At 36.6% G+C, this 26,934-nt stretch overlaps 2 protein-coding genes across 4 annotated transcripts in view; one reads left to right on the top strand and one right to left on the bottom strand.

Moving 5' to 3' along the window:
* The window catches only part of LOC123528927 (thioredoxin reductase 1, cytoplasmic-like), a 58,399-nt gene extending 40,463 nt beyond the window's left edge, over positions 1-17,936 (bottom strand). The window contains exons 1-4 of one of the 2 annotated variants that reach the window (XM_045309003.2): positions 17,785-17,936; positions 11,057-11,214; positions 4,729-4,789; positions 3,867-3,953 (exon numbers count right to left, since the gene is read on the bottom strand). In XM_045309003.2, coding sequence (XP_045164938.2) covers positions 3,867-3,953; positions 4,729-4,789; positions 11,057-11,214; positions 17,785-17,866 — 388 coding nt within the window. In that variant the 5' untranslated portion in view covers positions 17,867-17,936. Of the gene's footprint in view, positions 1-3,866; positions 3,954-4,728; positions 4,790-11,056; positions 11,215-11,411; positions 11,566-17,784 lie in introns of those variants that run through there. The other variant, XM_045309004.2, reaches the window with a different exon arrangement.
* The window catches only part of LOC123528926 (uncharacterized), a 51,149-nt gene that overhangs the window by 10,039 nt on the left and 14,176 nt on the right, over positions 1-26,934 (top strand). The window contains exon 2 of one of the 2 annotated variants that reach the window (XM_053521491.1): positions 13,939-13,998. The exons of the other annotated variant lie outside the window; for it this stretch is intronic. The gene's annotated coding sequence lies outside the window, so the exon portion shown is untranslated. The remainder of the gene's footprint in view (positions 1-13,938; positions 13,999-26,934) is intronic. 2 annotated transcript variants of the gene reach the window in all.

Genomic DNA, 26,934 nt, shown 5'->3' with positions numbered 1-26,934 from the left:
AGTTCTTGGCAGTAGATCAAGTTTCAAATATATTTTGTTATATCATTACTGATCAACATAATCAAAACATACAGGGCAGTCTGTGCATAATAAATCAAAGTGCAAAATCAAAAGTATCCTTAACTATTACTAAATTTTTAGTCTCATGTCAAAATGATGGTGTATCATGATGTATCATGGTCCATAACTTGCATAAATTTCGATTCTGCACTGTAATCTTCTTTTTGCTGATTTTAATACACATATAAAAACAATTCATTGATTAAAAGGAAATGGTTATTGTTTGATGGTGTCATACTTTGGTGTTGATGCAAATGTATGGGTTGTTTTATACAAATTTCTATCATCTTTATTAGAAATTCTACAAAAAAGGCATTGCCTCATTAAACTGTATGGAAGTATTTACGTTAATAGAATAAATTTGCACTAAACAAGGTGAACCTTAGCAGGCTCCTGTCTCACTTCTTGTTTCCAGTTAAAAGCAAAAAAATATAAGGTAAATCTAATCTGACGAAGAAAATACTGTCGTATTCATCCACATCTCCAACTGCATGGCGTTGGAACCACCACTTCTGTGAAAGCTATGGCCAGAGTGAGTTTCTACTTTTATCCAATGGACAGAGAATATTTGACTGAATCAATATACCTCAAACAAACCAGCCCAGAATAACATTTCATTGCTTTTAAGATAATGTTTGATAAGACAGGGAAACTATGATTTTACAATATTGAAAACATTAGCGCACACTTAAGAATATATAAACATTGCAATTAGATTACTAAATACATCTTTAGCTTGTTTGCTTGATTAGAAATTAACCCTTACCCTGCTAAATTTCTAGAATGAACTTTTCCATCTTTCAATTTGGACAGTGCCATTAACTGTTAAAAGGGGTGCATACCAAAAGATACTGACTGAATGGCGAACAGTGCAGATCATGATCAGACTGCATAACTAGCAGAAAACTTTCAACATTTTTGTATGTTAATGTACTTTTTAGTTATGTGCATTATTATAACAAATAAACAAGAGGACCATGATGGTCCTGTATTGCTCACCTGTCTCCACATGACCCAATTTTCATGAAGATCCATTGAAAAATATGGCTTCTAGAGAGGTCACAAGGTTTGACCTAATGACCTAGTTTTTGAAGGCACATGACACAGTTTTGAACTTCACCTAGACATTATCATGGTGAACATTCTCACCAATTTTCATGAAGATCTCATGAAGAGTATGGCCTCTAGAGAGGTCACAAGGTTTTTCTATTTTTATACCTACTGACCTAGTTTTGACCACACGTGACCCAGTTTCAAACTTTATCTAGATATCATCAAGGTGAACATTCAGACAAATTTTCATGAAGATCTATTGAAAAATATGGCCTCTAGAATGGTCAAAAGGTTTTTCTATTTTTAGACCTACTGACCTAGTTTTTGACCGCAGTTGACCCAGTTTCGAACTTGACCTAGACATCATCAAGATGAACATTCAGACCAACTTTCATACAGATCCCATGAAAATATGGCCTCTAGAGAGGTCACAAGGTTTTTCTATTATTTGACCTACTGACCTAGTTTTTTAAGGAATGTGACCCACTTTCGAACCTGACCTAGATATCATCAAGGTGAACATTCTGACCAATTTTCATGAAAATCCATTGAAAAGTACGGCCTCTAGAGAGGTCACAAGGTTTTTCAATTTTTAGACCTACTGACCTAGTTTTTGATCGCAGCTGACCCAGTTTCGAACTTGACCTAGATATCGTTAAGATGAACATTCAAACCAACCCCATACATATCCCATGAAAAATATGGCCTCACTTGACGACACTTGACCTAGATATCATCAAGGTAAACATTCTGACCAATTTTCATGAAGATCCATTGAAAAGTATGGCCTCTAGAGAGGTCACAAGGTTTTTCTATTTTTAGACCTACTGACCTAGTTTTCAACCGCACGTGACCCAGTTTCGAACTTGACCTAGATATCATCAAAATAAACATTCTGACCAACTTTCATAAAGTTCACATGAAAAATGTGACCTCTAGAGTGGTCACAAGCAAAAGTTTACGGATGGACGCACGCACGGACGACACGCGATCACAAAAGCGACAGGTGAGCTAAACAAGAGCACCGCCTTGCGGGTGCTGACGCTCATCTGATTTTTTTTGTATAATAGAAATATTGTCCTACCCATGATTTTCTAAGTCTAAAAAGGGCCATCATTCTTGCAAAAGCAGGATAGAGTTATGTTTCTTGATGTACAGTGTCCACTTATGATGGTGAAAAACTGTTGCAAGTTTTAAAGCAAAAGCTTTGATAGCTTATGAGAAAAGTATACTTAAACATAATACTCAACCAAGAAAATGATTTTCTAAGTCCAAAAGGGGCAATAATTATTGCAAAAAGCAGGATGGAGTTATGTTGCTTGCTGTACAGGGTCAGCTTATGATGGTGAACAAGTGTTGCAAGTTTCAAAGCAATAGCTTTGATAGTTTAAGAGAAAAAGTTGACCTAAACATAAAACTTAACCAAGAAATCTGATATTTTCTAAGTCCAAAAGGGGCCATAAATCTTGCAAAAAGCATGATGGAGTTATGTTTCTTGCTGTACAGGGTCAGCTTATGATGGTGAACAAGTGTTGCAAGTTTTAAAGCAATAGCTTTGATAGTTTAGGATAAAAGCTGACCTAAACATAAAACTTAACCAAGAAAACTGATTTTCTAAGTCCAAAAGGGGCAATAATTCTTGCAAAAAGCAAGATGGAGTTATGTTTCTTGATGTACAGGGTCTGCTTATGATAGTAAACAAGTATTTCAAGTTTCAAAGCAATAGCTTTGATAGTTTAGGAGAAAAGTTGACCTAAACATAAAACTTAACCAAGAAATCTGATATTTTCTAAGTACAAAAGGGGCCATAAATCTTGCAAAAAGCAAGATGGAGTTATGTTTCTTGCTATACAGAGTCAGCTTATGATGGTGAACAAGTATTCCAAGTTTCAAAGCAATAGCTTTGATAGTTTAGGAGAAAAGCTGACCTAAACATAAAACTTAACCAGGCAACGCCGAAGGCAGACGCCGACAACCGCTCAAGTGATGACAATAACTCATCATTTTTTTTCAAAAAATCAGATGAGCTAAAAATTGCACAACAAAGACCTGCACAGTTTAAACAGTTATAACATACACAATGCATCCATATAGCTATATCCTGGGGTACGAATGTCTGTAAATCAGTTTGCAAATTGTTCAATCTTTCAGTAAAACCTCAGGAAACTGTTCCCTGTACAGCCAGAACTTATAACTTATAGACAGACTCAACAAATTAGAAACTTCCCTAGTCCTGCTACATTTGTATTTGGCCTGCTATTCACTAAAGAAATATACCTATTATACTGTATTAGAGATAATGCATTATTTTAAACTAATGATGTCTGGTGAAAATGGTAAATTCCTGAATCTTTATAGTTGTGGATTAAACATCTGCTAGCTAACATGATCATAATAAAGTAACACAACAGACTGGACTGACTTTAGAAGTGCAAACAATACATCAACTTCTGTTTTAGATCACTTAGCCATTACGACTTCCTTTTCATTGAATTCCTATTCATTGAATTTATATTACGTTTTTTGGTAAAATCGCATCTGTCCTTTTGGACAAGTACTGCAGTAAGTTTCACCTGGAGCCTATTTCTTCTCATATTTACAAGCAGATAGGTGGATTTGTTTAGCCATATATTATCATGGAATTACCATGATAATATATGCGTTTTTTTTCAACATTCTACTGACACAAAATGGTGCAGAAAGAAAAAACAATCTAATAGAAACAGTCATATCATATGCAGCTGGCAACTTACCAAGATGTTTACCATTGATAAATACACTGGGTACTGTTCTCTGACCTGTCATGTCTGTCAGGACGTGCTGTATAGCTGACCCATTACCTGAAAACATTCAACCCTAAATTTCACATCTGAATTACAAGTGACTGTTTGGTGTGGTGCCATGCCTATTTTTTGATCCTTGTATCATTAATTGAGCCGCACCATGAGAAAACCAACATAGTGCGTTTGCATCCGCGCAGTCTGGTCAAGACCCATTCTGTTCGCTTTCAACGCCTATTGTAATTAGAGAAACTGTTAGCGAACAGTATGGGTCCTGACCAGACTGTACAGACGTGCAGGCTGGTCTGAATCCATGCTGGTAGCAAATGCACTATGTTGGTTTTCTCATGGCGATGCTCAATTTGGTTCAAACTGCCTTGCCCTCCTGTTTAGTTCTCTCTCCTATTTCAATCTATGACACATGAATTATGTTTTGCATGCATTAATTTATACAGCATGTGACCTGCATGCAACCCTGTAACACATACCATCGGTATCGTAGCTGTTAATTATACCCTGGCATTTATCAAGCACATTAAAGACTGCATATAACATATAAATAAGTCTCACCCTAAACCAACACATGGATTTGGCAAGCTTTCCCCATCCCTAGAACTAAACAATGTTAGTTTGAAATATTTCAACTCTAAGCTTTAGCATACTAATTTAAAGAGCTGTACTAAAAAGAAGTGATACAACGAAACAAGAGTAAATGCATCTTTTGAGAGTGATTTTGACCACGTGGCTGAAAAATTCAAAATCAATGAATAAGGTTTTAAGATTTAGTCCATGCAAGGGAAATAACTTTGTACAATTCATAAGAATAATAATATACCTTCAGTATCTAACTCCATGGCTTTATAGTCCACTTTGATGGATGTAAACAGATTCTTCACCTGTAATCAAACAGAAGTTTTTCGCATAACATTAATGCCTCCGATGATGGTCTATTCAGGAAGACTTTGGTGATTTTTAGGCTAAAGTATGCTGTGATAATATCAGTGATCATTTACTGACATTAAACTGATTTTTAGGCTAAAGTATGCTGTGACAATATCAGTGATCATTTACTGACATTAAACAGGGCCTCCACTGGGCCCCACTTTTTAAGAGAAGCTGCCAAATTGAGGCTGAACTGCTGAAATTTGGCCACATTTTAATTAAATTCTTGTAGCTAAATTCTTGTAGCCACTTTCCAAAATCTGTAGCCAGTTCTTTGAATTTGTAGCATTTGCCTACATTGGTGAATGGCAGAGGAGGCCCTGCATAAAAAATCATGCTACTAAGTTTGCTTGCCATAGGTCTTAGTGTTGTCCAGTTATTTAAAAGGTCCTAAACTATTTTTAGTGTCATGGTCACTGTGTATTAAATCATAAGACATACTGACTTTTAAAACAGTAAGGGTCATCTACTGATCATAGACAATGATGCCACAATGTTTGATAGTTTTGGGCTCAAGCAATAGCCAGCTATTGTTCAGAAACTGTTTTCAGCCCTAAAGTCACTGTGACCTTGATCATGTATCTAGTGATACCCAAAACACTAGTAAGAAGAGACCATCACTATGACCTTGATATATGACCCACTAACCATCAGTCATCTATCATCCTTTGAAGTTGGAAAACTATACACCTAAGCAGTCTAGTTATTGGTCAGAAATCAAAATTTTCCACCAACATAGAGACAGATGATTTTTGGACACTATCAAAGTTTTTCCAGTCATTTTGGATCAAGCTTGCAAACTATTAGATTAAGAATCTTGTACTTCACCAATTGAGCTAACAAGAAAGGCACTGAAGATACATGGATCAAATCTAACCCTATCTGACATTATCTATTTCAATTAAAAACATGGGAAAAACAATGCATGACCCCATACTGCTTAATTAGAAGGGAATTGGTACAAATGTAACTGATAACTGGGATGAGGCATCAGCTGATTCCTTACCTCAAGCTTTAATACCCTTACCCTGCTAAATTTCTATAATAAACTTATCCGTCTTTCAATTTGGACTGTACCATAAACTGTTAAAAGGTGTCTTTCCCAAAAAGATACTGACTGAATAGCGAACAGTGCAGATCTTGATCACACTGCATGGATGTGCAGGCTGATCATGATCTACACTGGTCGCAAATGCAGAATCAATCAGGCCCAGCATGCGAAGGGTTAAGCCATATTTATATTTATATAAGAAGCTGGAACAGTTAAAATATAGATTATCTAACTTTTTAATGATTTCCACGTCAATTCAGTGGCATAATAAATTTAATATTTGCATAAATATAGATAAAACTTGTCAATTTCTGATACGAAACACCCATATCTTGTCTGCCACATAAAAGCATATTAAAAGGATATTCATAAAGGTGGAAAATGCATGAATAGCCTTTTCGTAGCATTATGCATTACCAACATGTATCAGTGACTATCATGCGTGAAATCTATTATAGACAATATTTAACTTATTCATGGCTAAAATTTGTTCCTGGAGAAAATATCAACGACTTTATCAGCAATTTTATGTCACTTTTACTCTTTATCTAGGAGAGCACAGGGAGTCTAGCAGCTTTGACTTCGATCCTAGCAAGCTGACTGTTTCTTGAATTAATACATAACTTTTTAAGGCAATCTTTATTTGGCAATCAGGGCTGCATTTTCTTATTGCAGTTAACATTCCTACTATGTTTTAAAGCAAGTCTGAGATCAGACTCCAGACTAACAGAAATTGAATGCAAATGCTTCATGCACTAAATATATATATAGATACAAGAGGACCATGATGGTCCTGAATCGCTCACCTATCCCCACATGACCCAGTGTTGAACTGAGTATGACGTCGTTTTTTCTATTATTTTACAAAGTGACCTAGTTTTTGAGCATATGTGACCTAGATATCATCAAGATAAACAAGAGGACCATGATGGTCCTGAATCGCTCACCTCTTCCCACATGACCCAGTTTTGAGTATGACGTTGTTTTTTCTATTATTTGACATAGTGACCTAGTTTTTTAGCTCATGTGACCCAGTTTTGTACTTGACCTAGATATTATCAAGATAAAAATTCTGACCAATTTTCATGAAGATCCATTGAAAAATATGGTCTCTAGAGAGGTCACAAGGTTTTTCTATTATTTGACCTATTGACCTAGTTTTCGAAGGTACGTGACCCTGTTTTGACCTTTATCTAGATATCATCAAGATGAACATTCTCACTATTTTCATGAAGATCTCATGAAAAACATGGCCTCTAGAGAGGTCACAATGTTTTTCTATCTTTATACCTACTGGCCTAGTTTTTGACCGCACATGACCCAGTTTCGAAACTGACCTAGATATCATCAAGGTGAACATTCAGATCAATTTTCATGAAGATCCATTGAAAAATATGGCCTCTAGAGAGGTCAAAGATTTTAATAATTTTAGACCTACTGACCTAGTTTTTGACCGCAGTTGACCCAGTTTCAAACTTGACCTAGATATCATCAAGATGAACATTCAGACCAACTTTCATACAGATCCCATGAAAAGTATGGCCTCTAGAGAGGTCACAAGGTTTTTTTATTATTTGACCTACTGACCTAGTTCTTTAAGGCACGTGACCCAGTTTCAAACTTGATCTAGATATCATCAAGGTGAACATTCTGACCAATTTTTATGGAGATCCATTCACAAGTATGGCCTCTAGAGGGGTCACAAGGTTTTTCTATTTTTAGACCTACTGACCTAGTTTTTGACCGCACATGACTCTGTTTCGAACTTGACCTAGATATCATCAAGATGAACATTCTGACCAATTTTCATACAGATCCCATGAAAAATATGGCCTTTAGAGAGGTCACAAAGTTTTTCCATTATCTGACCTACTGACCTAGTTTTTGACGGCACGTGACCCACTTTCGAACTTGACCTAGATATCATCAAGACGAACATTCAGACCAAATTTCATACAGATCCCATGAAAAATATGGCCTCTAGAGAGGTCACAAGGTTTTTCTATTATTTGACCTACTGACCTAGTTTTTGAAGGCACGTGACCCACTTTCAAACTTGACCTAGATATCATCAAGATGAACATTCTGACCAATTTTCATGAAAATCTCATGAAATATATGGCCTCTAGAGAGTCACAAACTTTTTCTATTTTTAGACCTATTAAACCTAGTTTTTGACCGACGTGACCCAGTTTCAAACTTGACCTAGATATCATCAAGATGAACATTCAGACCAACTTTCATACAGATCCCATGAAAAATATGGCCTTTAGAGGGGTCACAAGGTTTTTCTATTATTTGACCTACTGACCTAGTTTTTTGACGGCACGTGACCCAGTTTCGAACTTGATCTAGATATCATCATGGTGAATGTTCTGATCAATTTTCATGAAAGTCCCATGAAAAATATGGCCTCTAGAGAGGTCACAAGGTTTTTCTATTTTTAGACCTACTGACCTAGTTTTTGATGGCACGTGATCCATTTTTCGAACTTGACCTAATATCATCAAGGTGAATGTTCTGACCAATTTTCATGAAGATCTTGTGAAATATATGGCCTCTAGAGAGGTCACAAGGTTTTTCTATTTTAGACCTACTGACCTAGTTTTTGAAGGCACGTGACCCAGTTTCAAACTTGGCCTAGATATCATCAAGGTGAACATTCTGAGCAATTTTCATGAAGATCTTGTGAAATATATGGCCTCTAGAGAGGTCACAAGGTTTTTCTATTTTTAGACTTACTGACCTAGTTTTTGATGGCACGTGACCCAGTTTCAAACTTGACCTAGATATCATCAAGATGAACATTCTGACCAATTTTCATAAAGATCCCCTGAAAAATGTGACCTCTAGAGTGGTCACAAGCAAAAGTTTACGGACGGACGCACGCACGCACGGACGACGGACACCGCACGATCACAAAAGCTCACCTTGTCACTTTGTGACAGGTGAGCTAAAAATTCTGACCAATTTTCATGAAGATCCATTGAAAAATATGACCTCTAGAGAGGTCACAAGGTTTTTCTATTATTTGACCGAATGACCTAGTTTTTGAAGGCACGTGACCCACTTTTAAACTTGACCTAGATATCATCAAGGTGAACATCTCACCAGTTTTCATGAAGATCTCAAGAAAAATATGGCCTCTAGAGAGGTCACAAGGTTTTTTTATTTTTCAACCTACTGACCTAGTTTTTGACCGCACATGACCCAGTTATGAACTTGACCTAGATATCATCAAGCTGAACATTCTCATTAATTTTCATGAAGATCCATTGAGAAATATGGCCTCTAGAAAGGTCACAAGGTTTTTCTATTTTTAGACCTACTGACCTAGTTTTTGACCGCACGTGACCCAGTTTCGAATTTGATCTAGATATCATCAAGGTGAACATTCTGACCAATTTTCATGAAGATTTCTTGAAAAATATGGCCTCTAAAGAGGTCACAAGGTTTTTCTATTTTTAGATCTACTGACCTAGTTATTGACCACACATGACCCAGTTTCGAACCTGACCTAGATATCATCAAGGATAACATTCTGACCAATTTTCATAAAGATCCTGTGAAAAATATGGCCTCTAGAGAGGTCACAAATTTTTTTCTGTTTTCAGACCTACTGACCTAATTTTTGACTCCACGTGACCCAGTTTCAAACTTGATCTTGAGATCATCAAGGTGAACATTCTGACCAATTTCTATGAAGATCCATTGAGAAATATGGCCTCTAGAGAGGTCACAAGGTTTTTCTATTTTTAGACCTACTGACCTAGTTTTTGACCCCACGTGACCCAGTTTCGAACATGACCTAGATATCATCAAGGTAAACATTCTGACCAATATTCATGAAGATCTCTTGAAAAATATGGCCTCTAGAGAGGTCACAAGGTTTTTCTATTTTTAGATCTACTGACCTAGTTTTTGACCCCAAGTAACCCAGTTTCGAACTTGATCTCTATATCATCAAGATGAACATTCTGATCAATTTTCATGAAGATCCATTGAGAAATATGGCCTCTAGAGAGGTCACAAGGTTTTTCTATTTTTGGACCTACTGACCTAGTTTTTGACCCTACGTGACCCAGTTTCGAACTTGACCTAGATATCATCAAGGTGAACATTCTGACCAATATTCATGAAGATCTCTTGAAAAAAATAGCCTCTAGAGAGGTCACAAGGTTTTTCTATTTTTAGATCTACTGACCTAGTTTTTGACCCCACGTAACCCAGTTTCAAACTTGACCTAGATATCATCAAGATGAACATTCTGACCAATTTTTTATGAAGATCCATTGAGAAATATGGCCTCTAGAGAGGTCACAAGGTTTTTCTATTTTTAGATCTACTGACCTAGTTTTTGATCCCACGTGACCCAGTTTCGAACTTGACCTAGATATCATCAAGGTGAACATTCTGACCAATATTCATGAAGATCTCTTGAAAAAAATAGCCTCTAGAGAGGTCACAAGGTTTTTCTATTTTTAGATCTACTGACCTAGTTTTTGACCCCACGTGACCCAGTTTCGAACTTGACCTAGACATCATCAAGATGAACATTCTGACCAATTTTCATGAAGATCCATTGAGAAATATGGCCTCTAGAGAGGTCACAAGGTTTTTCTATTTTTAGACCTACTGACCTAGTTTTAGACCCCACGTGACCCAGTTTCAAACTTGACCTAGATATCATCAAGATGAACATTCTGACCAACTTTCATAAAGATCCCATGAAAAGTGTGACCTCTAGAGTGGTCACAAGCAAAAGTTTATGGACGGACAGACGGACGCCACGCGATCACAAAAGCTCACCTTGTCACTTTGTGACAGGTGAGCTAATAAATGTAATTACAAAGCGCCATAAATCTTGTCTTTCTCAAGCAATCTCACAGAAACATGCAAGGCCCTTAAAAATTATGGTTTCACATCTCATTTACGTAAAGAAATGAGGTGTCTTTATCTACTAGAATCACAGAGATACAGAAAAGCCATGTGCTAAAACTTCACTAGTCACCTCTTGATCATGCAAAGGTAGACCCTTATTTAGGGTCCAAAAACGGAAAATGTTCAAGGACAGATGGACGGATATCACCATAACATAAACCATAAGGCTTTATAAAAATTGCATTAAACGTAAATAGATAAATTCAAGACCAAAATAACAGTAACTTACCTGGATACAAAATGGACAAGTTGTTTTGCTGAACACCATGACCTTATGTTCTTTGGTGAGGCCAGTTATAAAGGATTTCAGATCTGCAGTCGGCGGCATCTTGGCCACTGAGTAGGCAACAGGAGAGCCTGCGCGCTTAATTGTGAATCCAAGTAGATCTGAAATTAAAGTGACTGTTTAGGATTTTTTTAAACATTTTTCATAATCATATAGTAAGCAGACCTATCCACCAGACTGACAGGTTTCCTCCAGGATAAGACATTGTTAAAAATTAAAATTAAATTTTCTTGAAAACTTTCACTACTGAAATATAGTTTATTTCAATAATATGATAAAATAAATCTAATTAATTTACCTTAAAGGCCACAAATGACCTTTAACATTTCTCTACTTCAGTAATTAATCAAAAGTAATCCCTCAATTAGTTAGAAGAATCTACTTCGCCAGTTAAATCATATAATCATGTGACACAATGCTTCACTAGGACTTTTTTACTTTATATGTACCGGATCTAATTAATTGCAACTTACAAGTTAAGTATCTTCAGTCTATTTTTAAATCATGTGATTATTACAAGGTTTTGCAGGTCTTTGAAGTACACTAACCATAGTTGTATAAATAAATGAACACTTGGCTAGTGATTGAAGTATCTACATTAAAAAGTTTGTTAAGTTAAATAAAAGCTTTTATTTGAAGTTAAAACAGTTGAAATTTCAGAAAACAAAGAGTACTGCCAAGCACTAAATGTCTTAAATTGAAACTGTAACTTTTATTTGATTAAAATCCTATTTTTATACAACTATATATTGAGTGGCGCTCTGAAGTAACTTTTAAAACATAAACCTGTCTTTAAGATACATCTTCACTGCCATACATCTTGATAATCATAAAATACCAGGGCACTAGACAACTTTTGGGGACAGGTACCCATACCCTCAGGAAGAGGAATTTTTTGTCGTTTTAAGACACAAAGGGGAAGTTTTTAGCCGAATATATGTTACTACTTTTCGCACTTACTAATACTGTTTTCAATCATTTCTAACTAATGTATCTATATTGCAGCAGTAACCTTCCTCAGAGGCACTATAATATATAACTTGAAAGAGAGTTCATATCTAGCTGTGTTAAACATTACCTATTATCAGGGGAATTTTCTTCTGAGAAAGGGGAAAAAAACATATTCTTGCATAAAACCTTTGTTTTTTGCCGATTTTGGGCATGCACAAACAGGGAAAAAACGTGTACAAACAAGGAGATTCTCGTGAGCACGCGCTGTTGGTGAACGTTTTGAATATGCTGTTGTGGGTCCAACGTAAGCAAATTATGGATCCCGAATCAATTTTGGCCGAAGTCGAAAGGTCCGAGATTTATGAAATCTTTTCATCTGCATATTTATTAAAAATATCATTTTTCAACCTAACTTTACTTTAACTTGTAATAAGCGCTACCTCTCTTGATACGCGACTGAATTGACGTTCCTTATTATTGTATTATTACGCGTATTAGACTCAAAGTAAGTTTACACGCCGCGATTTAATCCCTGAAAATGATAGGCAAACAACAATTTACAAAAATACAATTTCGTTTTCCAAATTAATTTGAGTCGAGAAAGTTGACATGCTAACTTTAAATCTTACACTAAAACTTTTAAAAAATGTTTGTGTCTACTTTACACATCTATGCAGTCTACTGATACAGTGATGGTGTGTAATGTAAAGCATAAACATGACGAAGCGTAAAGTTTGAAGGATTTTTCCACAGTTAATGAACATTTGATGAACAGAAGGTATTTATTATATATTTTTCAATTTATTTGTAGATCTCACCAACCATGTTTTAGTTTATAAATCCAATCTAAGTTGATTATATCGATGTTGGAAAAATTCAAATTTTTGTGTTTATCAAACTTTGATCGCGACGGGATGGGGTGCAAAGCAAAATTTTCTAGTTATAGGCCTAGAGACTTCATTCTTAACGACATGAAGAATATAGGTATTGATACCAGTTTCTATTAAACGATAATATTTACATTTAAAAAGCGTAAGGGGCAGACTATTAATTTAAACCAAGCAGAATTGTGTTCTGTCGGCACCTCACCTGCAAATTGTGTAAAGACAGGATGCCGTGTAGGGTTATGCCCTTTTCTCATAATTCCGAGCCTCTAAAGCTAAAGTTCCTACCGATATATCGGAAAAAGGGAAGTCATGCTTATTTTACATATATTTAATATTAAAGAAATTACCACAACAAGAATGTCCGTTCGACATGTATAAAATACGCACTGTTTCTGTATGCCCTGGAAATGCATAAATAAAACATGTGTCCATAACAACCTGAAACGGCCGACTTCGATCGGCTAAATAAATGTCAGCTGGATAGTCTTGTTTTTTCGATATTTCCAGCACTTAAGTTGTGTTTTATGCAAGAATAGCGATAACGCACGTTTGTTTCGTGAAACAACATCTGCAGAATCCCTCGGGCTATGTTGGTGCACTCGCCCTACGGGCTCGTGCACCAACCAATCCCTTGGGATTCTGCAGATGTTGTTACACAAAAAAACGTGCGTTAACCCTACATTAATTTATGAGGGGAATGGGGCCCATATTTGGCCCCAAAAACGGCCAAACGAGTGCCCTGAAGAATACAAATGAAATATCCATATAACCTATCTCTGATAATCTCTAAAATGAATGTCCTCTATTGAATCAGGCACTTGTCAGACATAATTGCTGCGGTAAGAACCACGTTTTTCGGACTGAAACCGAATTTAAGAACGTGATTATTCTATAAATAATCTACAATCTTAAAGACAGGTTTCATGAAAAAAAATCCTTGTAATTTGAAAGGTAACAATTTCACTAACAAAGGACTATCTTTTGCAGCCAGTTGACAAACAGATGAAGTGACAGATAAAGGGACATATGGCTTTCTACCTGTCTCAGGTTTCAAGAAAAAATCACCTGTACTTTTAAGTTACGACAGAATCAACTATTACATGTAATGACTGACAGGTTCTACAGTCAGATGGACAAACAAACTGAAAAATGGCGAAAATAAAATATTGTGCATGTTCTCCACAATGTTGTCAACCTAGTTGCTAAATTTCATGTTATTTTAAAGTTATAGCTGAATTACCATTTTTGTTATATTTGTGGACTATTTGATGTGGAAGACACATGAGGCTTCATGTTGGCTAAATTTACCCGGCTGTACATATTCCAGAGTAACTGTGGAAAAATTGCAGACAAATGCAAAACTTCCATGGAAAGTAGGTACTTTCCATGGAATAGTCCGGAAAAGTCACCTGTTATATAACATGTCCAGAGTGATTGCAAATGTTTTCCACGGACATCTCTGGAAATTACTCTGGACATCTATCAAATGTTCATGGAATATTCACCGGCACTGCGGAAATGTAGCACTTTGAAAAAATCCTGGTCATTTAACTCTGGAAAATAACTCTGTCATTTTCTAAGGGATTTTAAACACATCTGAAAACAATTAGCATCAGACTGGGAATACCATGTGATCAAGCTCAGCCAATTAGATCAACTGATCTTACAGAGGAATTTTCAAAATGTGTAACTGGAAGTCTGATGTTAACAAATTGTGTAAATATTAGTGAAACTTTATTATATGAAGTAATTCAGTTCAAAGTTAATATTGAGGATTCTAGAAATTGCTCAATTGAGTTTGTTTACATAACTGACCAATGAAACAATACATACATTAATTATGCTAATTAACACATGCATGTGAATTTTTGCATCAGTCATTATATAGCATAAAACAATGAATGCTAAAGTATAAACAAAAGCTTCACAAAGATTTTATAAATAATATGCATATATGAAAACAGATATCTTTAGGTACTATCTTTGAATGCTTTCATTATTATTTAAGTGTAACTAACCTTTGTTCGAAACTATGTATATGCTTAAAAAATATTCTAATCAGTCACTTTTAACTGGCAAAGGTTCATTTTCCTTGTTCATATATATCATTATACTGTTTGAAACTGCAAAAGTGATCATATGCAATAAAATCATATTGCTTGTACTGAGGTGTTATTGCTCACTATATATGTACTGCAAAAAAGTCTATAAATCACATTTATTGCTATTGTATAATACTGTCAACAGAACTTCCTGGACAACTGCGGAATTGCTCTGGAAAATTGTTCACGGACGGCAGTGGAATCACTCCGGAAAATTAAAGTTCTTCGGAAATCCTTGGACATTTTTCCATATCAAGCTCTGGAAAGTTTATCCGAATACTCCAGAGTCCGGACTTCCATGGAAATTCAAAGACATTCCATGGAAACTTCTGGAATTTTGACAGCCGGGAATTATATTAGCTCATGAGCTATTTAACTGTGAAATATAATTATAAATCCTTAAAAACCAAAAACAAAATATCAGGGTATTACTGTAATATGATATTGCATGCTTCTTACACCAAATAGAGCATATTATACACTTTTGTTAACAGGTGTATAATTTCAGAACAATAAACAAGGACATGTATAAAGTGAATGACAAAATCTATAATCAAATCCAGTGCATGTTTATTGATCTTGAGTCTTCTGCCCAAAATATTTCATTTGCTCATCTGCCTAAATTTTAGTAAAAACATCTGATTTTTAAAAAGGAATATTCAGGTATTTTTTCACATATAGTAAACTAGGTGCCCACAGGCAGCATGTCAAGCCCACCCTTTGACCCCTAACTGTGACCTTGACCTTTGAGATAGAGTCCGTCTCATTGAGTTAAGCATTCATGCCAAATATAAACAAGATTCCTCAATGCATGTCAAAGTTATGGGCCGGTCAAGATCTGACATGACCTTTGACCTCCAACTGGGACCTTGACTTTTGAGATAAGAACCTGGGGATTGCGCATGACACTCCATCTCACTGAGGTTAACATTCATGCCAAATATCAACAAGATTGCCCCATGCATGACAAAGTTGGTTTACACGATATACAACAATTAAACATCCATTCAATACAAAGTGGATTGAGTCGAAAGCTCTTACAGTAATTCTCTCCACTACATACTAAGTATCGGTACAAGGTTATGGTGGTTAAAACAGATTATAACAAGGCAGTCTGAAAGACAGCTAAATCCCCCGCCACTGCTATGGATAGTGAAAGGGTAAAACCTTTGATTTTAGCTGTGACCTTGACCTTGAACTGACAAGGCTGACTCATGAATTCTGCACAACGTCTTGATGAGGTGATCATTTGACCCAAGTTTCATGAAAATCCTTCAAGGGGTTTAGGAGATATGGACCGGACACGAATTTGTTACAGACGGAAGGACGGAAGTACGGAAGGACGGACGCAGACCATTCCTATAATCCCTCCGCCACGGCGGGGGATTAATGATAAATCTCTACCAAAATTGAATATGTTTGCTGATTACTATAATTATAATAATGAGAGTGACAAACAAATCTGGACGCACATACACCGAACAGCCATTTGGACAACTATGTCTTTACTTCCGCAAGTGGGCTTGACAAAAACAGCCACTGTCCGACAACAATTTTAAGGCCATACACCGCCACGTAAGACCACCAATGTCAGTCTTTAACAAAATTTCGTAAGTTAGATACATTTTAAATGTGTCCTTAGGACGACACTGTTACCCTTCAATGTCACTGTACATGGTTCCATGAATCTAGGTGAATCTAACTGTTCATGAGAAGTTGTTTAAAGGTTTTTCTATGTCTAGTGAACCCTAAAAGGGAACAAGTGCCCCAATATGAACACTAGATGCCCATGAGCAACATGTTGAGCCCGCCAGCTGTCAAAAGGACTAACATTTATTATACTAACTGGCGGTGACAGAACTGATTGCAGCAAATATTTCTGTCAAGTTTTTTAAAACATCTCCATCCATGGCTAAGTTACAGCCCAGACAAGAGAAAATGCGTAAACTTTTGATCTTTGACCCCTAAATGTGACCTTAACCTTTCAACTACTTATGCTTGACAAACTGTCTCATTTAGGCAAACAATTGTGCCAAGTTATTTAAAAAACCCTGTGTTACAGCCCGGACAAGGACCTTTGACCTCTAATTATGACCTTGACCAGGGTTGTGCCTAATTATTTTATGAAATAATTAATTAATTACACTTACATGTATTTTGACAATCTTATCAATTAAATTACAATTAATTACTTGGGTTTTGGGACAAGTAATTAATTAATTACAATTATTCAGGACAAGTATTAATTATAATTAATTTTCATCAAACTGTGCCTTAAAGTTTCCACTAGCTGGTATCTTTCGGCAAAACAAAACGTTTCAATGCAGCCAAGTTCATGATGTGACTAAGCAAACCAGACTAATAATATGTTTCCTACAAGTTGGCCTCTGTACTATATGAGGTGACACTACTGTATTCACTCAGAAATCGCTCTTCAGTTACATGTATTCAATGTCCTAATTAATGACATCTGTCATATTTTTTTAAAAAAAATAATTATTTAAAAATAATTAAACTAAGTGTAGGTAAGTAGTTTTGTAAAAATAAACTGTTCGTATTGCTGAACTTGAACTACCATAAATCAATGGTATAAATACATACGGTAAAACAGAAAAAAAAACCTTAAAAATTTTATATTATCCGATTCAAAGTACGGTTGAGCACTGTTATATTTCTTTAAAATAACACGTGAACTTATATAACAGTAAGTAGTTAAAAATCATTTTTATACCAGATAACTTTCCTTTATTCCGAGCGAATGTAACAGATATATTTCCAACTTTTAAAGCAATTTTCTTCACGAAATGATTCATGAAGTTTCGACTGTGTACATGTTTCTAATTTTAGCCGGTGTGTGTTTCTAACTTGATTCATGCAGCTTTTAAATCTTTCAAAAGTTCCAACCGTAATCGAATTAGAACATGAATTAAAATCAACATCTATTTTGTACGTCGTCTCAGTTACTCTGACCACTATTATATAAGTGTACCCCCCCCCCCCCCCCCCCCAAACCAATAACCAGCCCCCGTCTTATCTGCTGCTTATCAGCGATTATGTAACAGTAGCTAATTAAAGGGCAATTAGCACAACAGGGATCCCCATTTGACCATGAAGATGTGTGCAGTGGAGTTGAAAGAAAATTATTTTTCGTCAGTGAATGCCGATTATTATTATTATTATTATTATTATTATAAATAACAATAATAATAATGATAGTAAGATACAGGTATGGTGAAAACTCAATAATATCTTTGAATTGGCAAACAATATAGATCTGCCAATATCATGGTAATGAAAAACGGTCATATATAGCTGCCAAAGTGATCTTACAATTATATCTCTCTCTATATATATACGTGTTTCATCTATACTGCAATTTCAGTTTCAATAGAAAGTTGCATAAAGTGTACATTATGCACGCTTTACTTTATAACACTGAAATGAACTTTGGGTTTTCATTCTTATACAACCCAGTAAACACCTGACGTCGTACCGACGTTGGTTAGACGTTGGATTTTGGTCGCGACGTCGGCGACCTGAATCCAACGTCTAACCAACGTCATAACCACGACGACTAATAGACGTCAGACTTAGACGTCTAGGAGACGTTGGAATTAGGCTGGATAGAAAGTCTGTTTAAATGTTTTCATTAATGACTGGTGTAATTTTGCTAGTAATGACTGGTGTAATTTTGCTAGTATAGTTTAAAGATAGTTATGCCTGAACATGCACTTGTAAATAATAGTTCATTCGCACATCAAACATCATTAATTATGTTACAAAATCGCATGAGATTGTATATTTTCGGAAACGGATTTCTTTTTTACCAATTTAAAACTGTTCAGGAAAAATTGCATTCAGTACACATGTATACATTATTCTAAATTCACCTAAGGATCCTCTACACATGTTGTTTATTAGGGCACCGTGTAAAATATGGAGTGGAGTCGTGGAGTGGAGTGGTGGAGTGGAGTCTGGAGTCGATTTTGGAGTCAATTTTGGAGTCAAATTTGGAGTGGAGTCTTTTTTGGAGTCAAATTTGGAGTCGATTTTGGAGTGGAGTCTTTTTTGGAGTCAAATTTGGAGTCGATTTTTGAGTGGAGTCTTTTTTGGAGTCAAATTTGGAGTCGATTTTGGAGTGGAGTCTTTTTTGGAGTCAAATTTGGAGTCCATTTTGGAGTTAGTTTTGGAGTCGATTTTGGAGTCAAATTTGGAGTGGTGTTTTTTTGGAGCCATTTTTTGATTGGAGGCATGGGGTGATTTCTCTCAGGCCTGTAGTCACTAAATATATGTAACTGTCTCTTATTGAAACAGTCTTGATTGATAAAATGGGTTTTAAGACAATGGTCTCTAATTTTATGCGGCCTCTCAAGCAGGATTTTTTTTAATGTTTAGGGATTTTGTGAGTGGAGTCTCATTGATGCTTAATGTTACTGAAGTGTTTGGTCTACATTAATTATCATTATCACTTTTGTGGTGAATTTAGGAATGGAATTCCTTGATTTTATAGTCGAAGAAAAAAACAAACAACACTGGTTATAACTGTTTTCATCACGGTTTTCCTGGTTATAACATTTCTATTAGAGTCTGTGTTTTAAGACAATGGTCATGTCATTATTGGTAACATTATGGTTTACCAAGGGTATTAAAGTCCCAGAAATACTTTGGATATTATAATTTCAAGGCTTAACGTGAAAGGGAACGTAATAGCAGTAATTCTAAATAAACACTTTTTTCGATATCGCCCCTCAATATATCTTTGTTGATTTATTTTAAAGTTACAACAAAAGCCTGCATTATTGTATGTACTGAAACATATCTGTAATAAAATGTCTCTTTCACACGTGTGTAGGTCTACTAAAATAATACATTTTGTATGAAATTAATTAAAAACAAAACAAACAAAAAAGAACAAGGTTTACGTTCACTGTATTTACTTCAGATATACCCAAAATGCACCATTTGCTGTTCTCATTTTAAAAAATTCTTGGGGGAGGATACCCCCGTACCCCCAACACAACACCCCTGCGTACTATGAATAAGGTCCTGGCTACTCGCCTGCAATCTTGATATTTATAAATTCTAACTTTGTTAATTTATCAATACGCCATTCGTTATTTAATATAGGTATCGTTTATAAATTTGATCGAACTAGATCAGCCTGCACTATTCTCATTCATCTGATGTTCGACATGGTACCCGAGAACCGTGGTAGAGCTCTTGTATGCGAGAATGGCCTGCACAGGCATGAAGTTGATCAGAATTCATATAGTTCTTTAATTGAAAGCAAATTTTGTATGGAATGAACAGACGAATCAAGAACCAGACTAGTGCAAATGTATTTTTTTGTGAATTGTACTATTGTCTATTATATCATGCCGTTTGTAGCAGATAGTAAATATTTAATTACGTAAGTTTTTTTTCTTGCTTTTATTTTCCGGATTCATTTTAAAAACTTAAAACAATACTTTCTCATTATTTCACATTTCAAGTTAGAAATGTTTATCAATTCTCTCTGAGTAATCTTCAGGCAACATCTGACCCAACATTATAAATAACAAACCATGAAGTAAATTAAGGGGTCAAGTCCTGATAAGAATGAGATATCATGCTGAGGTACTGTACCAGTACCTTCTCCAGCAGAATTTTGTAGAAATCTGTCATAAAGTAGAGAGTGATTTGTTGTAATTAACTATCCAATGTAATGGCAAGTTATTCTTACCAATCTGATAAGGGTCATTTGAGAAAACATCAGTAACAGTCATTGTTATTTCTAGGGGAGTATGATACTAGGTTTTATTAAATTTTGACTCCAAAACTGACTCCAAATTAGACTCCAAAATTGACTCTTAATTTGACTCCAAAAAAGACTCCACCCCAAATTTGAATCCAAAAGTGACTCCAAATTTGACTCCAAAATTGACTCCAAAATCGACTCCAGACTCCACTCCACCACTCCACTCCATATTTTACACGGTGCCGTTTATTAGGCAGCCTTCACGAGATAAGCCTGCATCGGTTTACACAAGTCTTCCGGTAATATGATATTTGTGGGATAATATAGAGCAAGTTTATAAATACTTTACACAAAGGGATCCGCAACGTGAGTAGCAGATTTTTGAAAATTGTACTTAGTTTAATAGTTATTCTTTTTAATGTTACGTATTCTTTCAAAGGTTGATGCATTATGTTTATTACTTTAAAAAACAATTGCGTTTAACATAAAACTTCATTACATTTTATGAGGTTATAGAGATTTCTTTTAGAATTTAAAATAAAACATGTTTGTTTTGCACGTAGCAATTATGTTCTTTAGTAATAGCTCTAGCATACTTGTATAAGTTTTCAAATTTAATGAAATGATGAAACTGTCAAATTTTATACATTTCAGATGGGAATTTTAGCGGAGTTGAAGAATCATGCAGACATGACTAAACTTGAAAGTTTCAATTACTGGATTGCTTTTTTTGAATTTATGATATTAGACTTATGTCGCTATCATGTGAAATAAAGATGATAAAATACATGTGTTGATTACTTGTTTGATTGCAAATTCTGTTGAAAATTTGGTCAGATTTTGGTTGGAAAGTGGTTAGAGTTTGGTTGGAAAACGGTCGGATTGCGACGTCTAGCCAACGTCGGGATCTGACGTCTAAACGGTTTGCAAATCCAACCAAAATCCAATGTTAATCCGACGTCGGGGTCCGACGTCTATACGACGTCTAACCGACGTCAAATGCCTACTGGGAAATGTCCTTTTCAATATTCAGAAAGCAATAAAATAAAACTTTAAATGAGTAAATTTATGTCACACTTTTCTTAAATATCAAATTTGAATATGTACACATCTCTAGATAGAACTTGAAAAACTAAATACTTAGTTTCTTCCTATGGTGAAATTTGTGATATATTCCTAAATAAGTTTATCATTGAAGAAATAAATGCCAATCATTTATTGTTTAAGAAATGCAAAAAAAAAAAGAAAAAAAATAGATATAATTTTCAAAGTTATTACATGTAGTTAAATAAAAGTTTTATAATAAAAACCCCGTATCCTATTCTCACTTATTAATATAGGTATATCAGTTGTTCCAGGGTAGACTGACTTTCCAATAAACAACGACCCCTGTTTTTTGGAACCATACCGTGAAAGTCATAAGCCCCCAACTGCGCTAATGAAAACAGAAATCCCTTGGCCCACTATCAAGATCTAGGCCGATAGGTGGATTGGTCAAGAGGAAAGACATTGAAAATATAGCATGGTAAAAAAGTGGAATAGTTAAAAAATTGAGATATATTAATATGCTACCTAACTACGTTCTTGCACCTTTATCTCAAGCCTCCTCCGTTACTGTGGCAGCGGCCGGTACTTGTAGCTTGGAAGATCCTACTTAGAAATCAGTGTTGATAGTCTCTGCTTGAATGATACTAAGTCAGGGGCAACAGCTGGTAGGCTGTTCCATGTGGTGTTGGCTCTTGGGAAAAGGAATTCCTGTAGTGTGAAGTAAATGTTCCGCAGGGAATATTTTCCGTTGGTCGTAGATCTAGTGCCGCCTGATGCTGGAGTGAGGTATTGATCGACTGGGATATCTACCAGGTTGTTGACGATTTTGAAGAACATGGTGAGCTCAGCCTTTGTTCCTCGGGATTTAAGCGTTTCCCATTGCAGGGCATCCATCATAGAGGCAACGCTATACTGGTGTTGTATTGCCTGTGACGTGACGGACTGCGTGCCTCTCTACCAACTCCAGCTGTTTAGTCTCGTCCTTGATGTAGGGGTTCCATACGGTGTAACAATATTCCAGGTTAATTTGAACGCAAAAGTGAGCTTGGTATCCTCACTACTTATTCTGAGCTTTCGACGGAGGAAACCTAGAGTACTCCCCATTTCTTGGTAATTTTGCCACTGTGTGTGTTCCAGGAGAGGCTCTGTGTCAGCTACACCTCTAGGTACTTTGTACAAGTCAGAGTCAAGTTTGTTGCCTTTTTGAGTGTAGTTGTACATGATTGGGGACCTCTTCCCGTGTACTCACAGACTACTGCACTTTTCAGGGTAATAGGACGTATCCAATAGCTTTTCCCAGTTTGCAAGACAATGTTAGTCCTGTTGAAATCGTTTGAAGTCAGACTCAGAGTTGATCTCTCGGTATACCACCCAGTTATATATGCAAGGAGGCGAGTCTCATTGATGAAAGCCAGGAAGAGTATTGGGTCGAATACATTTCAGTGAGGGACGCCGCTGGTAACAGGTGCCGACTCGGATATTGTTCCATCAACAATTAAACGTTATGTTCAACCTGGTAAGAAGGACTGGATCCATGCTAGAGTCTGCTCTTTAATCCCATAGTGGTTGATCTTGCTTAAGAGTCAACTGTATAGTACTCGGTCGAACGCCTTTGAGAAGTCTAGAACTGCGAGATCGTGTTGTCTCTTGTCTTATGGTCGCACTAGTTCATCTACCAATGTAGAAGCTCAGTCTCACAACCTCGTCTCCTCCTGAAGCCATTTTGGCAGTTAGTGAGGATTCGGCGCTTGTCGAAATGTTGCATGATGTTACTAAAAAAAAAGAGAAAAAAGGAAGAATATCCAAAGGGAAAGCCACGTTCCAAAAACGCAGCCTCCCAAAAGGCACACACGATCAACACACGCACACCAAACACACACACAAAATAAACACACAAGGACAAAACAAACAAATACAGGAACATAGTGGGAAACCGCCTTGGAATGGTCAGTGGCAAAACCACCACTGGCGAGTTTACCACTATATAGTGCATAATTATATATGCTTTAACACTTTACAACATATGCATGTAAGGGACACTGGTCTGTAGTTGCTGACCTTAAAGCGCCCTCACTCTCACATTAACTTTGGTCCAGACATCAGGTATTCCCCCGTCTAACAAACGCTTGTATACTGTGCACAAAGATAAGGGGCGCAGTGTCTCGCCAGTCCCTTCTGTACTATTGCAAGTACCATATCAGGTCCTTTTGCCTTCTGCGGATGTAAGATTCCTAAGGAGTTTGAGGACGCCATCTGTAGAGATATCAATGTCTGGCATAGTGGGAGAGGTATCGCCATTGGGTGATTGTATGGAAGACTTATCTACTTCAGTAAAAAGTGACAGGTATTGCCGATTGAGTATGTTGACCTTATTTATTGGGTCGCTATGCAGCTCTCCCCTGTCTTTCAAAGGCGTCACACCGCAGTTATCCTCCCAAAGTGACTATATAGTTCGTTCCAAAGCCTTTTTTACATGCTGGGTTAGGTGTCTACATCTGGACAGCCAACGCCTGTGATGTTTTCTTCGTACTTCCAATATGCTTGACGTTCCAGTTTCTAACTTGGAGAGCATGTTGTGAACGTTGCCAGATTTCTTCTGCTTGGTGCATAATTCATTTTTATGCTTATATTGTTAATTGATCTTTCTATCAATCCATGGTTTCTCTACTTTATTTCTTGATATCATTTTAAAGGGAATATATTTATTCATAAGGTGATTAAGTTTCTGATCGTATGTTACCCAAGCGTGGCGTTCATGTCTTGTGTGATATCAAGAAATGTGTTGAAGTCTGTCTCGCATCTTCGCATACTAGTAGTTTGCATTCCTGTTTATGTAAACCTTTCTCGCCAGCTCCCTCACGCTCATTGGGCGGCTAGCCTAAATGTAAACGGCATCATGATCAGCTATTCAGGTAGGACCTTTCACTTGTTACTGAGTGTATTGTTATGAGTGAAGAAGAGATGAAGTGGATTGTTGGTGTATTCTTTAATCCTTGATGGTGAGTCAAAAATCTTTGCACATATCAATGAGCAAATGACATTGCGTCATGTTTAGCCTGGGTGTGTGGACATTCATTCTCCCAATCAATATCAGAGGGGTTGAAGTCTCCACCTAGCCATAAGTGAGCTCCATTTGGGATTCTTGAGAGGACTGACTGAAGCTGATCAAGGTATTCAGGCTCTGTCCCAGATGTTTGGCTTGTAGAAAGATACAACATTAAAATTTTGAGCCCCCCTACGCCTTGATTCTGTTTTATACAAGCTCGCAGTCCCCGTATGGTATCAGTTTTTCTGGTTCTTCACTTGCATACTTGTCAGTCACTAGGATGAAGACGTCTTTACCTGTACCTGCCTAGCGGTTTCGGCGGTGTATCTTGAAGCCTTGTGGGAATAATTTAGTTGACCTAATGCTGTTATCGAGCTAAGATTCTGTGCCGATAACAATGTCGGATTGGGCTTAAGATATCATGTTATCCAACTCGCCTCTTCTCGGGGATTTTGACTGACTGACAGTTTACCTTTAGGATCATGTCCCTCAGCAGTTAGACTATGGTGCCGCCGTTGTGGCAAGGATTTTGGGCAGCTGAAGCTGATCTAATTCTCTATATCTACAGAGTTACTCAGGTTGGTAAAGCTGTTGTTATCAAAAATGGTAGTGTCAAATATATTCCTGTTGACACATTTGGTATACCATACTGGACACAATCCCAGTTGTAGTTGGCAAGGACCTTAAAGGCAGCTTCATTCATCACCAGCAGTCATATGTGTCACAACATACGTACGATGAAGTCCATTTGCATGCCTTTTTGCATATTGCACAAGGCAACTTCGGCCAGGATTTGGCCCCGGAGCGTATACACCTAGTAAGCATGTTTCCTATCCTTCACTTCTCTATTTTCAGATCCTGGAAAACTCTTCTGCTAAACAAAAACAGTATGGATGACAATACAAACAATAGTTCCCTTCAGCCTCCCCTTTACAGTCAGGTACCAAGTACCCTTTCAAGTACAAACAGTACCCACATAAAGATTCTAAGTCAACAGCTCGTCCCAGTTTCAGTGCAAACAGTATCCCACAGAAAGATTTTCAGTCAACAGCTCAACCTATTCCAAAAAAAAAAGAAAAAGCTAGAGACGATGAATAAAGTAACTGAGACAAGCATGTCAGACCAGCGCAGCCATCTACTACTTTACCAAAAATGACATTAAGTCTGGAACAAAGAGAATGGAAAAATACAGAAAGATGTTCAAGAGGCATTCAATGAAGAATCTGTATATTGTAAAGGACGTGCAGATTGAAGTGGTTGCTAAAATCAGTCCATTTCATGTCTGACCCAGAGAGAAAGCTTCCTGAGGAAGAAAAACGCGGAGCTCGAAAAAATTGAAACACTTGTAGAAACAGTTGGACCAAGTGAAAGCGGAGCAGGATTTTCTTTTCAGCGATGAATATTTCCAACAGACACACAAGAGCTTTCCAAACATGGATAAGGACGTTAAACAGGACACTGATAAAGCTGATAGTCAAGACAGCCAAATGGGTGATGACCAAGACAGTAAAGAGTGACTGATATTAAAAGTCAAGACCTGACAACATTGAGATACTGCATTCTCACCATGATAAACTCACGGAAGTATTGGTTAACTGTTAAAAAGTTACATCATATATGTTTCAGTGTCATTTGATTTCAGAGTACACTTGTAGTTTAATGGACGTAGTAGTTTTCCGTGTATTCGTTGTATTTAAATATTTGATGCTGTCTTTTTTCTCTCTGGCATGAATTTTTCCTTTGTGTGTGTGTTCGGGTTTAACGTCTTTTTCAACAATTTTTCAGTCATATAAACGACGGTGTCTATTTGTAGCAGTGAGCACAATGCCCAACTTTATAGAGCTGCCTCACTAGAATATCACGCCGTAGGCACGTGACATGATACCCCACCCAGTCACATTATACTGACACCGGACTGACCAGTCCTAGCACTATCCTTTTAATGCTGAGCGCCAAGCGAAGAAGCTACTAGTACCATTTTTACGTCTTTGGTATGACGCGGCCGTGGATCGAACCCTCGACCTTCCGCAATCGAAGCGGACGCTCTACCA

The sequence above is a fragment of the Mercenaria mercenaria genome, chromosome 13, assembly GCF_021730395.1.
Source record: "Mercenaria mercenaria strain notata chromosome 13, MADL_Memer_1, whole genome shotgun sequence".
NCBI lineage: Eukaryota > Metazoa > Mollusca > Bivalvia > Venerida > Veneridae > Mercenaria > Mercenaria mercenaria.
Note: the sequence above shows the minus strand (reverse complement) of the source record. Positions and strands in the feature narration are given on the sequence as shown.